The sequence below is a fragment of the Protopterus annectens genome, chromosome 12.part0 (assembly GCF_019279795.1).
Source record: "Protopterus annectens isolate FY-2018-M chromosome 12.part0, PAN1.0, whole genome shotgun sequence".
In the NCBI taxonomy this organism is placed as follows: domain Eukaryota; kingdom Metazoa; phylum Chordata; order Ceratodontiformes; family Protopteridae; genus Protopterus; species Protopterus annectens.
The window spans coordinates 534681745-534696545 of NC_056746.1; the positions used below are offsets into that span (position 1 = coordinate 534681745).

Genomic DNA, 14801 nt, shown 5'->3' on the forward strand with positions numbered 1-14801 from the left:
TATAGTGACAAAAGATTACTGGGGCTACGGGGGGGAGGGAGGTTGATCGCTCTGTGGTTAGAGCAGTGTGTGGAAGAGAATTGTCCTGATGTTGGTTGTATCAGGTGGGGCCAGTATTATGGTGAATGTCTCTTCTTAGGAGAAATTTAGTATACTGAAGTATAACTGATTCTTGTTTATTGGAGAGTATTTTTCCATTTAATTTTATTTTGATTTGTGTTAAGATTGAGTTAATAAGTCTAGTTTTGGGGTAAAGGTGAGGGGCATCATTAAATGGGTTTGGTGTAATGTTTGGACAGTTTAGGAAGTATCGATAGGTGGTTGGGACAGAGTACAGAGATGTTGAGCTCTATTATTGAGTCACGATAAGATGAGAGATGGCTCAGTAGGAGGAGAAGAATAGAGGATAAGCTGAGGAGTAGCATAATTAAGTAAAATGATCTATCTGTATTTCACTGATGGCAGGTAGAGGGTAAGTAGGAATTAAGAAGGAATTAAGAACTTGCAGGGCTGTAAGATATTTAGTTATGGCAGAGTCTGAAAGCTGGTGGAAAGGAAGTATTTTCGATGATCAAAGGGAGTCGGGTTGTTCTGGTAACTTCTCATGTTTCTGAAATAAGAGATATACAGGGGTTTGAAAGGATACAGTATGAGAATGTAATTAAGATAGTAAGTATGAAGGTTTATCTGAGGGAAGTAGAAGTTGAAATTTCAAATAACAGGTACTGTTGGGGAGGGGTCAGAGTATGAATGGATACACTGCAAATCTGTACTGGAAAAGTGCTAAAAGTTGGATGGAAGTTGGCAAACAGGGAAGTACAAACAGGAGTGTTTGTATGATAATAGTAAGGTTGTTTGGGAAGGGTTAGGGAATGGGTACCCCAGGTGAAATTGTATGCGGGAAGCATAATGGTATAATGGTAGATTAAGAGGGATGTGTGGGAATTGGGGGTTGGGGAGGAGAGCAAAGTGATGCCTACTGTAGCAGGATTCCCACCCAAAGGTCAATTATTCCAGAGATCAATCAGTTTATAGCCAGTACAAAGCAATTAACAAGGAGGCACAACGTAGAACCGGTTTTCCTTCATTTACTCAATGCAGAGATCAGGAAGCTAAGTGACTGGCATATGCAGTGTAATCTATTGGTCAAGAGAAGGGACAGTGGCCAACTCAGGAAGTGGCTCTTGGACTGCAAGGGTTACTCCTTTGGGAGGAATATCACAGCCATGTTCCATGACCAGGGCAGGCAAACACTTGACTAAAGTTAATATACAGCAAGGCTCTTCATGTTAAACTTGCTTACAATGCACAATGACAAAGGTCTTAGTGAAATCTTTTGAGTGTTGGGCTTTGTGGTATAACTCCTGCAATATCTGGTTCAGGATTGGATGTTCACAGGTGTTTACTAGGATAACGACCGCAAGGACCTTTTTAAGCCTAGCCATGCATCCCAAATCTCTGACAACTTCTGGTACCCTTGATAAATGTAAGGAGGGGCTTGAAAGATAGAACATTTACAAGCAAGGGCATGGGAAGTGAACCATTTACAGGCATGCAGTGATTACAGGATTTGAAAGGAAAGAAAAGAGAAAATACTCTACTAAACTGTAATTATATAATGAGGCAATAACGTTAATACATATTTCTAGAGATGGAGGAAGAATCAAGTTAAGTCAGATCAAGAAAATATGGGGTATTGTAAGAGAAGACTGATGGTAAGAACACGCATGACTGTAAGGTCAAAACAGGTTTAGCAGGAGGTATACTGACAGAGAATCATAGTAATATAGTGTATAGAACTGTATAAAGCGAATTATCATAACAAAGCACTACAATAATGAATGCAATCTAAAACCATCACTTACTATAAATTCACTGGATTAACTAGTACATCAAAAGAGTGTTATATACACCTAAACACCGGCAAATGGCATTACATGCATAACTGTTAAAGAGCACAGGTTCAAAATACATAAAACTTACAAAAGTGGTTGTATTTGTAAATACCTTAGTTATTTTAGTTATCTTATTTATTTGCATATATTTTACCAATTGTATGTTAAATCTTATATGATCATTTGTTACTACATGAAAATCAATAAAAATTGTTTTAAAAAAATACATAAAACTTAGATCCGACTTGAATGAAACTGATAAAACTACAACACACTACATAGTCTTTTCATTGTTCTAAATAGTTTTAGAACAAACAAATATAAATGTAGAAACAGATGACACATACATTTACTGTGAAAGAAGATGGTGATTGAGTGGAAGTGGACATAACAAATGTCTGGTAACATACTGACCCTCACTGCCAGATCCTAAGAAGTGAATAACTGCCTGATTTCCAAACTTCTCCAAGTATGCCATCTGCACCTGGGGGATTTTTCCAGAGCATGACTTCATACAACTTTTTGAGATCGTCTAAAGTAATGATTTGCATTAAGTGCAGCCAGGTCATCACCTAGTTTTGGCAAAAACAGTTATTCTAGATAAGCAAGGATTTACTGGGAATAATTAACAGTTTGCAATTCAGAACTATAAAGTGTGGTAAAAAGTTGCTTATTAGATTATACTTACCTCTATCTGCTATGCATTTTGTTAGAATATTTAACTGCATCTGTAAATCTTAATTTACTAAAGTCCCAAACTTCTCTCATTACTTCTGATAAGTGTTCTATCTGGCATAATAAAGTTTATTAACTTTAGTATTACACACAGGAACTTGAGAAATGTCACTGCTTGCTAAATCCTTAATTTTCTTACATTCACATTGCTAGAAGTATGGAAACATGGTCAGATAACCCAAACATGACCTGCACACATGCTATCCCAAGTGTTCCTGGCCCAACTCTTTACTATTTAGGTTACTTTTCTGAGTTTCTTCTTTGCTATTAGCATACAATGCTCTGAGGCATGTTTCAGTACTAAAAGGCAAATTATTTTTTATTTTATTTTACATTTGCTGACCAGGATAGTCCGACTGGATGCATGTCCATTTTCAGCGGAGGCCCGGGGAGAAAAGCTCCAAGGGTAAGGAGATACAGCATTACATAATACCAGCATTACATATTACAAGCAGACTATTTACAGAGATTACATAAGTAAGCAAGTTAAACAAGTTCCACAGGTTACAGTTAGTCCTGAGCACAAGTCAGGATTAAATTAAATTACACAGTAAACTGGTTAACAGACAGTGCTGAATTCTAACACTGTAGTATATTAAAGTTAATTAAACACTTATATTCTCCTTTAGCCAACTACAGCAGGTTGCATGTTTAATTAGGGCAGTGCCATATCACAATTTCTTATACTACCGTGTTAGAATTCAGCACTGTCCGTGGCTGAAATGCAGTGATAGGTTACCATGTAAAAAGGAGAAACTTCATAAAAAAATAAATAAATAAAAAATAGGCACTAAAACTGATAACCCAAATGAAACTAACCCCCTGCTACTAAGTGAAATGCACCACACAAGTTCTACCAATCACTATGGATTGTAAAGAATGTTATCTTGCAGAAATGTTCCTTTGAAAAGGACCACAAAAATGAATAAAAAAATTCTACAGACGTTTTCTTTGCAATGTTTCATTAATAAAACGCTTCTGCCCAAAATTTAATGTCTGAGAGGAAGCTCAACGTTTCAACTTTAAGCATGTGTGCATAGATATATATATATATATATATATATATATATATATATATATATAAGTGTGTGGATCTACTTCATATGTTCAACACTTCAAAATGCCGAATTTCATATGACAAGACCAAATGATTGATATTTGAAATTTCGAACATATGAAACAGAAAAGTAAAAAAAAACAAAAAACCCTTACCTAAACACTGCTAGCAAGGGGGCAAGCCCCCTGCACCCCTCCACCCCCCGAAACTTAAATATACCAACTCTAAGATTGCAGTACAGTGCAGGAATGGAAATTTTCCCATTCTGCGCTGTATAGAGATGCTGGTTCTGCATTGTCGGCATTTCAAATGTTGATCATATGGTCTTGGCCATATGAAATTCTGCATTTTGAAGTGTCGACAATGTGAAGGGGATATATATTATACAAACACACACACACACACACACACACACACACACACACACACACACACACACACACACACACACACACACACACACACACACACACACACACACCATGATTTCCATTCCCCTGAGCAGTAACATGCAAGAATCTCATTATTTATAAGGAATTATAATGCAAAGTCTAGGAACTACTGCAAAGGCTACATTTACATGGTAGCATACAAAACTGCTGATGGGGAATGGAGTGTGCTCATACCCAACAAAACTTTGGAACTGTTGTTAAAAATTTCATGTGAAAATAATCCTGATAAGATGGACAACTTCAATGAACAATATAAGCTGCAAAAGTTATTTATTTGAGGTGGGGAAGAACAGTGCTCCTACACATTTAATTCCAAGTAGTCACATGCTGGGGAATGTTACTGTAAATGCTGAATAAACCATAATGTGGTTCTTTAAAAATTAGAGTAATATAGGCTGTACTCTCTGTCTGATGTTAAATAGTGCTCCAATAAGCTATTACAATGCAGCCAACTGAGTGATGTGCTGCCTGGTAGCAATTGCTAAAGGACTCTAACCAAGGAACAAGGAAAAGAAAAAAAATCCACAGAAAAGCTGCTCAAAAACAGGTTTCAAAATGCAAGCTAGCAAATATATTTGTCTACTTGTCAAACATTTCACTTTTCTGCCACATGTAAACAATTTCTTCAGTACATACCTGCTCGGCTGAAAGTAGCTGACTGTGTAGAAGTGCCCAGAGGCATGATATAGCTGTCATCCGGATTGCAGCTGTTACCCTCCCAACGTGCCAGTGCAGATTAGGAACCAAGATGTCTTTTATCAAAATCTCAGCATAGCCAATAAACTGCCTAAAGCAAACAAAAGACACATGAACACATGACTAAATAATGTATTAAGAATTTGGCTAGAGAGCTGACATTCTGTACAAGCTAAAACGTAAATGCAGAAAACCTTTATGAAAAGGTCATACCTGATAAAGTTATTACAATATTATTTTACTTCTAGAAAGCAAAGTTGCCTTTTTTTTGCAATCTTCCTTATTGATGCAAGCATTACATAGGATGTTACTATAGGTTCATCAGAGAAAATCAAAAGTAAATCTAATTTATTTGGATTTGGTTTCATACTGGTACAGACATGCAAACACAAACTCATGTAGATTTCTTACTTGTGACAACATACTTGTACAGACATGCAAACACAAACACATACAGATTTTTTTCTGTAACAACTGTTACAGTATATGTGCACAGAAAAAGGAATACCCTCATTTAAGTCTTTCTGTACAGTTCACCAGCTGCACAATATTCATGTTTCATAAAAACTATTTTCAAGCATGAATCCAAGCCACAACATGTAAGGAAAGAATGTATGAAACAGAAGCATTTATAATACAAAAGGTAAATTGTGTGTCTAAAATAGCACATGCACTCCATATGATCTCTATATCTTTTTATACAATTCTTTTTTTTCCCTTTTCTTCTTAGCCTTCAATTGTGCCTTCCTTTACTCCTTCCCTTCCTGACTTACATTTTTATCTTCTGTTGTTTAAATCCCCAAACCATTTTGTCTAGACCAATACTTTTCCATCCTTCATTGTCCTCCAACAAACTACATGTGTACACCTCTTACAGTACATACTGCAAGACTGTATGTAACTCCTGTACATATTGGTAGCTAATGTACTATAACCCCATAACTGTGAATGGAAAATTATACTAATATATTGTCTTGGATTGCAAACCGTATTTTCTTTGCTGGAACTTTGTGATAACAAGATATCACTGAACATAAAATATTTCTCTGAATGTAAAATGATGTCTGTGATATATTAACAATTGTCTCTAAATGTACTTTGCATTAGCTTGTGGACCTTTTCTTAATAGGACTGCTGAAAAAAGGGGATTTCAGCGTATTCACTTTATTCCAATTAGCAAAAGCAAATAAATAAATAACTTCATGACTGCATAGCTTTGCATGCATAGTCACCATTAATTACAGAGTACAATTACATAAGGTGTTCTCCATAAAAATAGATCTATGAGATTATCTCTTGCAAACAGATAATACCAAAATGACAGTGCAATGACAGGAGTTAGGTCCATTCAGCCAGATTATTAAAGCAGTCAAATGTCTCAACCTTCCCCTTTCCAACTTTGGTCAAGCATGCTTCATTATTAAAGCTGCATTCTTATCTTCTCTGCAACTGCTTTGTGCCCATCATCTTGCAGATGAAATACAGCTTTGAATTTGCTAAATATATATATAAACTGGGACCCGCACAAACTACTGTGTATGTGTAGGAGGCTTAAATGGAGGGAAACTATCTGCAAGAACAAATTCTGAAGGTTCACTGTTACAGTGAGTACCTCATAACAGTTCCTGCAGCGGCTGGTACCATAAAGACATAGTTGTAACTACTGTGAGAAAAATCGCAGATGTGGAAATAGTTATCCACATCAAATTATCTGAAAAGTCCTTTAGAGTGGAATCACACTTTGAAAACTCCTCCTCCATCTTCTAGGAATGTCATTCAAAACTTTTTAAAACCAATGCTGAGTTTTGCATGTGTGCGCATATGTGTATGTATGGGGGACAGTTCATGCCAACTTCCCTACACCTAGGATAGAAGACAGCACTCCTCCAATGGGGTCCATGACTCTCCCAGAATCAGGTAATCTCTACAAGAAAAATAAAAACAATGACATAATTATAAAAGTAAGCAGGTGAAAATAAAAATAATTCTAGACAATCCACAGCAGGCCAACCTGAATAACTAAAATGGGAGGGGGATAAGCTGAAGCAGAAAAATGCCAGAGTCAGGGTCTATAGAATATCATCTTTTAGGTGAAAACCTGCATATATATCTGTAATAACTTGTTTTAAGGTGTATTCAGCAATGGGTTCACTCATTGGAAGAATCTGAATCAATAATTAAGGAAATATCACATCAGCAGTAGAAAGCCGCAGTTCAGTACAAAATGTCCAGTGAGAAAGCCCTCCCAAATGAAGTCATAACCCTGCAACATATACTACCTGGTAAAGGCATGTGCGTAAACCATATGACAGCTGCCCAAATGTCAGCTACATACAGAACCCTAAAGTATGCACCAGAAGACACACTTCCCAAATGAAACCAACTCTGGCAACTTGAGCCAAAGACTGCTTGCTGATAGCAAAACACAATACAGTATTGCAGGGCTCTTAAAGATGAGCCTTCTTGCCATAAGGAAACCCTCTCTTCCTAAACTGAAGCAAACAATAAAACAAACAACTGTCTTCAAAGTCCCCCCTACAGTAACACTGCAATTGGTAATACACATCGAGAAGGTGGACAGAGTGTATTCTCCCCTGCTCTGGGCCTCTTTGTGAAGAAAACTAATCCAAAACTACCTTCAACCACCTTTCAGAAGAAAGCAAAGACTGGTCAGGAAGATAGTCTAGTCTTAGACTCTACATGCAAACTCAACATCTGGGTAGATGTTGAAAAGTATTGATGCTGTCCAACAGTTTGGGGGGGGGATCTGCAATGCATTCCTGACATGTCATCCTTTGGATGAGATGTTAAACTGATGTTGCGTCAACCTGAGTTGTCAGTAACTCAGGTGGATGTTACAGATCCATGCCACTATTTTTTGAAAAGCAGTGATCTAGTACTACCTGCCAGTAGTATGCATCCATGAGAACTATTTATATCAATTTATACACGTGTGTATCTCTCTCCTCTCTCTTTCACTCTGTATGTATGTATGTATGTATATATATATATATATATATATATATATATATATATATATATATATATATATATATATATATATATATATATATAGACAGATAAATATGCACATACATGCATACATTCACAAATGTGTGTGTGTGTGTGTGTGTGTGTGTGTGTGTGTGTGTGTGTGTGTGTATAAATACACATATATGAGCTGCAGAGGAACGTTCCCCCAGGACTATAAACATGAGAAATGCACTTCTATTTTATCAGAAAATAATTGTGCATTAACAAAACGGAAGGTTTCCTAACACTATTGCATTAAAATAGCAAATGAAAAAAAAATCATATAAGGTAATACAACTCGGGTATTTACATTATCTATCATAAGATCCTTAAAACTGGCAACTATCTGCTATGCAAGCCTATTACATTCATATATATAATATTGTTCTGACACCAACATCTGTTCCCTATAATTTTAAGCATGCACTCCTAGTATTAACTGCCTATGATCAAAAGCTCTGCTTCTGCCATTGACTTCAGCCCCAACAGTCAACCCATGCCCACTCACCTAAATACCTGAGAAAATACTGAACGACCAAATTCTTCAATACATTCAAACTTCAGCATACTATCAGACAAACAGTATTAGTTCCATTCAGGTTAAAGTGTGCTAACAGCACTTTATAAAAATACAAACAACGTCAAACTGAGACATTGACAAAGATCTAATAACAAGGCTCATATTTTTAGATCTAAAAAGAGACTCTCAAACAATGGACAAAGATATTTTACTTTACAAACTAGAAGCTGTTGGCTTCTCCAACAAAGTTAACTCATTGTTCAAAATCTATCAAACATATCCTTCAGTATTTGTGTTACTACAGACAGTTCAAGTACAGGACATATTGAAAGAGGTGTACCTCAGGGGTCTGGTCTACGCCTATTTCTTTTTCTTCCTTCTTGTTAACTACCTAGGTTGGGCACTCCTTCAAATTAGCTACCTGCTCTATGCCAATGTTCTAGTTTTATAGGTTATGACATTTCCAGCTCTCTTCAAAATACTTCACATCTATCTAGAACTGGCAGGTATAAAACAATACAACCAAAGCTACAGTTGTGTTCTTTAGAACTCAACATAAATTAAGCATGCTAGTAAACTACTTATCACCATCAACACAGGAAATATGGTCTCCGTCTACAACAACCCATCAAATATTCCTAGGCATCACCCTAGAACCTTACTTTTACATCCCATACTGAGTTTCAAGTTGACTGCTTTAAACCAGCCTAAAGTGACATATAAAAAACTCTCTAGCCTACTCAATAAATGAAGCAAGATGCACTATAGAGATAAATGTACTGTTGCCAATTCATGAATATGGCCCTACAGTTACAGAAAAACAGCAGCCTGTTTCAAACTGCTGAAAATAAGCTCCTTTATTTTACTTCCTTAAGTAATCACAGTAAACACCGCTGTACTATAAAAACTGCAAAATGGCTACCAGTGCATGCATGGGTTCTTTTTCTGTTGTACACCCTATTATTTAACCTTGTAAACAATCAGTACTGTTCTTTCTAAATAACCTGCTTTACTCAAGACTGTCATGACTCTCTGCATAATAATGCAATGCTTCTATCAGCTTGCCCTCCACCAGCCTGTTTCAAACTGCTGAAAATAAGATCCTTTGCCTTATTTCTCTAAGTAACCCTAATGAACACTACTGCACTACAATAAACACTGCACAATGGCTACCAGTTCATGCAAAGGTCACTTTTCTGATGTACATCGCCCACTTTTAAACAATTACTGCCCCCTCTAAATAACCTAGGTTGGCACAGTGGCACAGTGTACAGCATTGTTGCCTCACAGCAAGAAGTTCTCAGATTTCATTCTCAGCTGGGGGTGCCTTCCATGTGGCCTCCACATATCTTCCCTGTGTTGATATGGGTTTCCTCTGGAAGTTTCGGTTTCCACCCACATTCCAAAGACAAAATAAGAATAAGCCATTGCGTATCACTAAAGGTCCTTAGGAAACTTAGGAAAAACACAGCAAACAAAATATCCACAACGGTCCACCACAGAGCTAAAATCATTTTAATAAAACAACTTGAAAACCATAAAAACAAAAGAAAAATGAGTTACAGTTTCAGCAGAGAAAATGGATAAGTTCTTTCAGCTTAATAGTCTTCTTCAGATCCTCAGTTAGTTCTGCTTCAGCAAATTGTTTAAGTATGACAATCAACCAATCAGAAGCCTCAGTGTGGGACAACTCCTTTCTGACTACTTAGTACTTCTTAATAGGAGCGCTGCCCCTTTAGCATAGGTTTTATTGGAAGTACTGCATTCAAACTGGGCTTTTGTTCAGCCTGCAAGTCCTCTATCCATTTAATTTCGTTGATCTCTGTTTTAATGTGTATATCACTTTCCCTTATATTTTCTTGAAGAGTCTCAAGTACCATAAAGTTAAACGAATGGCCAACGTGCTCCATAACATGATTTGCTAGAACACTGATTTTCATACAGTTCTTTATATCACTCATGTGACGTAAAATCCGTTCTTTAAATTTTCTGTTGGTTTTACCTACATAAAAAGCTGAACAGTTTTGGCAAGCTGCTAAGTATATAAGATTCTTGGTGTTACAGTCAGCATACCCCTTAAAACTATAAGAATTTCCAGTAACTGGATGAAGCAAACAGTTTGTTGTGTTGATACAACTACATGCTTTGCAACAGCAATATATGTAAGTACCTTTTTTGGAGCTAAGCTTCTTCTTGCCTATTCCATATTTATTACATAATAATCTTTTTGGATTTTTCTTATTCTTAAAGACAAATTTAGGTGTTTCACCTACAATATTTTTTATATTTTCATCCACAGTTAAAACCGACCAAAATGTTCTCACTATTTGACAGTTCTGTGAGGTGTCATTGCTATAAGTTAGCATACACTGTAAATTATCAAAAGTCCTTTGTTGCTTTTGATATGTTTTATTAATCTTACATTCCGAGTGTAGCGGGGGGTCCTTTTTGACTGCTTATTTCAGGTATCTTCTCCATGTTCATGTTAAAATCTCTCTCTGTGTAACCTCTATTCTTGAGTTGTTGTTCTAAAGCACAATGTTCATGATTAAAAACTTCTTCTTCAGTGCATAGTCTTGAAATCCTTACCAGCTGATTTTCCATGATGTTAGAAAAAATATGTCTGGGGTGCATATTACTCTTATGGAGTAAGTGATTCCTCCATGGTTCTTTTCTAAATATGGACGTGGTTATACCTCTATTCTCATCTTGGGTTAATCTGACATCTAGAAATTCAATCATAGCAGTGGACATATGGGTTTCAAATTTTTGGAATGTAGTGGAGGTAGTAAGATAAGTTATAAATTCCAACAGGGACTCTTTAGGTCCTTGCTACACCATAAATATGTCGTCCACAAAATGTCCATAATATTAGATACTATCTTTCCACCTGTTGTCATCATTCAGAACATAAATTGCTTCCCAATAGGCTAGCACTAGATTTGAATAACTATTCGTGCAGGGGTTGCCCATGGCTGCCCCCCACTTTTGCCAATAGCATTCATCTCCATAAGTAAATATATTATTGTTTAGCACCAATTCTAATAGCATACATATTCTTCGTAAAGCTGGTCCTTTCATTTCTGAAGAAATATATTTTACCGCTGACTTCACTTCATAATCATTAGGTATTACTATGAAAAGTCTACATACATCCATTGTTACCATAACTATATTATCAAAGTGTGAATGACACCCCATACACTGATACAGGGACTCAGGAAAATGAGAAGTGTCTTTTAGGACTCCTGGTGCTCTGACCAGGAACTTTTTAGTTGGTCCTCTAAATAAGAATGTAGCATGACCTACAAGCTATGGATTTATCTGACTCCTGTATTTCCAGGTTAGAAACACTACAAAGTAGCTTAGATCTTATGACACTAAATTAAAAAATATAAAAAGCCGGAAACTTGTAAGAGACTTCCAGGACTTTAAACAAGGAAACAGCTTTTATTGGCCCAGGCAAAATGATGAGACTCATGATAAGGAGGTATTACAGAAAGAAACAGCTACTGAAACAGTGAAATCCTTAGGGAATAACATACTTCAAACAAAGCGGGTAGCGGAAGATGTAATTTTAACTCATTCTGCACAGAGAGTCACACCCCTCAACTCTCAGCGAATGAATACCTTAGATAATTTTATGAGTACTAAAACAATGGAGAACAAACAAGAAGGCCAAGAATTAGTTAATAACAATGCTTGCTCATCCACTGATTCTACCACACGGCCCAAGGAAGGGGCTGTCCACATACTGTTTTTTCAGCAATTACCAATATTAATAAAACATCAACAACCGCAGAAGTACAGATCTCCCAGTCAGGAAAGGAAAAAAGAGAAAAGTGAATGCCTAATGGTACCTTGTCAATGCAATAAGTTAGTCATTAATATTTCAAGGTGTCACCTAACTAATGAACAGATGAGTGTTCTGGAGAAGGGGTTGTCCTTTATTCCCTCCATAAACTCACAGTTAGGTGAATTTGTAATTGATAGTGCTTTGGGAGAAATGTGACTCTGAAAACTCTGTTTGGAGCTAATAATTCTAAACATCCTTAACAATACAAACAACTGAGCAGTTTTGTTCCAGTTCCACATCCAGCTTTAGAGCTATTTGCATGACTTTGTGGAAAAGATGTAGCGAAATTAAGGCAAACAAATATGAAAGGGGGTTATAGAAATACTATCTTCATAGAAAGGAAAGCATCACAGGAACTAATGGATAGAGATGATTTAGTAATCAAACCAGTGGATAAAAGGGGAAGCATTGTGTTCATGGATTCCTCTATGTATTGCCTTGGGATGAAAGAGCTACTAAAAGATGAAAACACCTATAGAAGGATAAATAAAATTTAACTGAATAAAATCATTTGAACTGTTTGTAAAACTCTCTTGGAAATGCATTCAACTAGAGTTATCATACAGGATTTGTTTGATTTTTTCAAGATAGAACACCTTCAAATACCACAGATAAGTGGCCTTCCGAAAATCCACAAAGATCCGAAAGTCCCCCCGATGCAACTGACAGTGGCAGGGAGAGGATGGATTACTGAACTCCTCTTCATTTATTTAGAGGACCAACTAAAAAAGTTCCTGGTCAGAGCACCAGGAGTACTAAAAGACACTTCTCATTTTCTTGAGTCCCTGTATCAGTGTATGGGATGTCGTTCACACTTTGATAATATAATTATAGTAACAATGGATGTATGTAGCCTCTTCACATTAATACCTAATGATTATGGTAAGTACCAGCTTTATGAAGAATATCTATGTTATTAGAATTGGTGCTAAACAATAATATCTTTACTTATGGAGATGAATGCTATTGGCAAAAGTGGGGGGTAGCCATGGACATCCCCTGCACGAATAGTTATTCAAATCTAGTGCTAGCCCACTGGGAAGCAATTTATGTTCTGAATGATAACAGGTGGAAAGATAGTATCCATTATTATGGACGTTTTGTGGATGACGTATTTATGCTGTGGCAAGGACCTAAAGAGTCCCTGTTGGAATTTATATCTTATCTTACAACCTCCACTACATTCCTAAAATTTGAAACCAGTATGTCTACTACTATGACTGAATTTCTAGATGTCAGATTAACCCTAGATAAGAATAGAGGTATAACCACATCCATATTTAGAAAAGAAACATGGAGGAATCACTTACTCCATAAGAGTATGCAATCCAGACATATTTTTTTCTAACATCATGGAAAATCAGCAGGTAAGGATTTCCAGACTGTGCACCGAATTAGAAGTTATGTACTCACCATAATGTTCCATCTGAGTAGGTACTTCATTTGTCTGCAACCTGTGCGTCTCGGATCCGACCTCGGATCCGACCGGCAGCTTTCCAAGCTTCAAGATCCGAGCTCCTAGCTCCTCCCTCTACCCACAATCCCCTGTCACCACCACACTACCTCAGATCAGTTTTGCTGTATCACCTGAAAAAACCTGTAATAAACAGGTTCAGATATTCTCAAGAATCATAAAGATCCTAGAAACTCGATACAGGTTAGGGGATGGCTGGGGGGGATGGTTGCAGACAAATGAAGTACCTACTCAGATGGAACGTTATGGTGAGTACATAACTTCTAAATCTGAAGTAGTTACTTCATTTGTTCTGCAACCTGTGGGACAGAGTCCCCAGCTACCTAAACAAAGAAACCTGGGTGGTCTATGGGAGGATATTCTGAAGCACCGCTGAGCCAAAGGATGCCCTGCTTCTAGATATCATGTCCAGCTTATAATGAGAAATAAACGTATGAGCAGAAGACCAAGTGGCTGCTGAACATATGTCGTCCAACGGCATCCTGGACCAGAAGGCTGCAGAAGTTGCGATGGACCTTGTGGAATGTGCACGGATTTTGAATGGGGTTGTTTTGCCTGATGCCTTATAAGCCTGAGAAATACATTGACAAATCCAATTAGCCAGTGTCACTTTGGATATAGGTTTTCCCATGGATGAAGGAGCAAATGACCCAAAGAGTTGATCAGCCTTACGAACATCTTTGGTCCTGTGCAGGTAAAAACGCAACTGTCTATGTACGTCTAGTGTATGCAACATGTATTCTCCCTTATTTTGAAAATTTTTGAAAAACACTGGCAGATTGACAGTCTGATTGATATTTGCCACAGATGCCACTTTTGGTAAGAAAGACGGGTTAGTCCTGAGAGACACTCTGTCATTGTGGAAGATAAGATAGGGAGGTTTCATGCACAAAGCTTGGAGCTCTGAAACCCTTTTAGCAGAAGTTATGGCCACCAAGAATGCTGTTTTCCAGGACAGAAAATTAAGGGGTACAGAAGCTGCAGGTTCAAAAGGAGGTTTCGTTAAGGCTTGCAGAACAAAGGTTAAGTCCCAAGGGGGAGTCACGGATTTCACTGGTGGCTTGAGAAGGAAAACGCCACGCA

At 37.2% G+C, this 14801-nt stretch overlaps 1 protein-coding gene across 1 annotated transcript in view; it reads right to left on the reverse strand.

Annotated features, from left to right (window-relative positions):
- DNAAF5 (dynein axonemal assembly factor 5) overlaps window positions 1-14801 on the reverse strand; it is a 1078404-nt gene that overhangs the window by 149335 nt on the left and 914268 nt on the right. Inside the window, exon 10 of the mRNA XM_044089685.1 lies at window positions 4776-4926. Within this exon, the coding sequence (XP_043945620.1) occupies window positions 4776-4926 (151 nt within the window). The remainder of the gene's footprint in view (window positions 1-4775; window positions 4927-14801) is intronic.